This window comes from Galeopterus variegatus, unplaced genomic scaffold (assembly GCF_000696425.1).
Source record: "Galeopterus variegatus unplaced genomic scaffold, G_variegatus-3.0.2 Scaffold2215, whole genome shotgun sequence".
Lineage (NCBI taxonomy): Eukaryota > Metazoa > Chordata > Mammalia > Dermoptera > Cynocephalidae > Galeopterus > Galeopterus variegatus.
The window spans coordinates 312,239-314,254 of record NW_007728326.1 but is presented as its reverse complement, the minus strand read 5'-3'; the positions used below and the strand labels follow the sequence as shown (position 1 = coordinate 314,254).

Genomic DNA, 2,016 nt, shown 5'->3' with positions numbered 1-2,016 from the left:
CCAATCAGAGTGCTTGCAATTTACTGAGAAAAATAATAATGAAGGAATTAACAGTGAAGTGTAATCATCTAAGGAGGGGAGCTCTGGGTGACTTGGAAACACTGGGCAAGAGCACCTGACCCAGGGCAGGGAGCGGCATGTGAGAAAAGGCTTCCCAAAGGACAGAAGAGTAAAAGATGAGGATGAAGTTGGGGCCAAGTCCCAAAGGGGCCCACAGTCCACATTTATAGTGTCTGCTTAGTCTGATGTTTAAGGATAGTTAGTGTCTCACTTTTGATGTTTGTAGTTTTATGTCCTATATTTTCTCAATTTGGACTCCTTTCTCTAGAAACACATGACCATTTAGAATTCCCTAAATGCCCCATGACTCTTCCTTCTGCAGTTCTACTTACTTAGTCTTGCTGGCCTAGGACATAAACCTCTTTNAAAAAAAACCCTGCTAACTATAATATGTCATTATGATGCAACTAGTTAATATTATGGATTCATATTTATTATGAAAGTAGATTATGTGAAATGTAAATTGGGATAACACTTTTTCGCCTTTAAGGAAAACTGTAATTCTGTATCAGTGTTATAAAAGATACCACTGTATGTTTTTTCTCGAATGTTGAGGAAAAACAAATCTAACATTGTCATGCCAAAATAGTATATTTTACATTATTATACCTAATGATCCAATATCATTAAATCCATCTTAACATTTTCCTCATTGATGATGGCGGAGATATTCTCTTGACTGGCTATCAAGGCTTGCTTTGAAGAAAGTGGTTCCTAATGATCCATGACTCTCAGTCCTCCAGCTATTTGGATTGGTAAAGGATCTCTTGTTTGACTTGACATTCTGGAGGTTCTATATAAAAGTAAAAGCTAAAGTTAACAATATGACATTTTAAAGATTTTACAAAGGTCTTGCATGTGCTTATATTTTTGGATGAAGTCTGATTGGAGGGGGAAAAAAATATCAAGTTCTTGAATGTAAAGTCCCACTAACAGAATATTCTATGGTCTTTCTAAGGTATATCATGTACTTAACTGTGATTTCCAAGTAATCCTTTAAAAAGAAAAGTTTTTATCTCGTATATTATTTGTTTCTCTGAAAAAATCTTTGAAAACTTAGGCTATTTTAGCATAACATGAAATAGATGCAAATATNCTGGACAGTAGTAAGCCTGAATTAAATGGCAGTGATTTGGAGATGGAAATCTCTACATTCTCTTCACATTAATTCTCTACACAGCCACTGGAATATATAGACCTCCTTGAGGGACATTTGTGACTCACCAAATTATTCTTTTATGTTTTAAAAGATAAAGGATGGCTTTTCAATTACACTGAGTAAACATAGCCAAATGTTAACTTTACATTTAATTTAACATAGACAATTTAATCCAAAGTATAGTGAACAACAATAGAAATGAGACCAAACAGGCAGAAAATATTTGACCTTTAATTATAAATATGTCATACATGATAAGTGTGGTATCCTTAGGTTATTGAATATTTGTGTCTCTGTGCTACTACAGATAATACAATCTCATGGTTATTCTGAGCGGTGGGTACTGGTATGATTGACAGTTTAAAAGCATATATGTATCAAAAATTTAACTAATAAACATCTTTTCCACAAGTTTTTAATCACAATTATACTCTGATGTCAAATCAGGCCAAAAGTAACAGTATAGAAACAATATAGAAAGTAATAATTATGGTGTTACTTTATTATTGCAGAAGTTCATAATAATTAGCACAGAAAAATTAAATTCACAAATATATCATTATTGAGTTGCATATTGACTTTTTTCTGCTCATGTAGGTGCCTTATATCTTTGTGGGTATAAAATTTATCAGTATTCAAATTATAAAAATCTGAAGATGTCAATTCCAATTTTTAAGGATCATTATCTAATCAAATATATTTAGGAACTTAAAGTCAATGTTAATGTTTAGCTAATGATTTGAAAATAGGTAAGAATATACAAGTAACAAATATGCTGAATATTTTTATTAACATTT

General features: G+C 32.0%; 1 protein-coding gene across 1 annotated transcript in view; it reads right to left on the bottom strand.

The window, feature by feature from the left end:
- Window positions 1-774: 774 nt before the first annotated feature.
- The window catches only part of GFRAL (GDNF family receptor alpha like), a 78,494-nt gene continuing 77,252 nt past the window's right edge, over window positions 775-2,016 (bottom strand). The window contains exon 9 of the mRNA XM_008580944.1: window positions 775-853. Within this exon, the coding sequence (XP_008579166.1) occupies window positions 775-853 (79 nt within the window). The remainder of the gene's footprint in view (window positions 854-2,016) is intronic.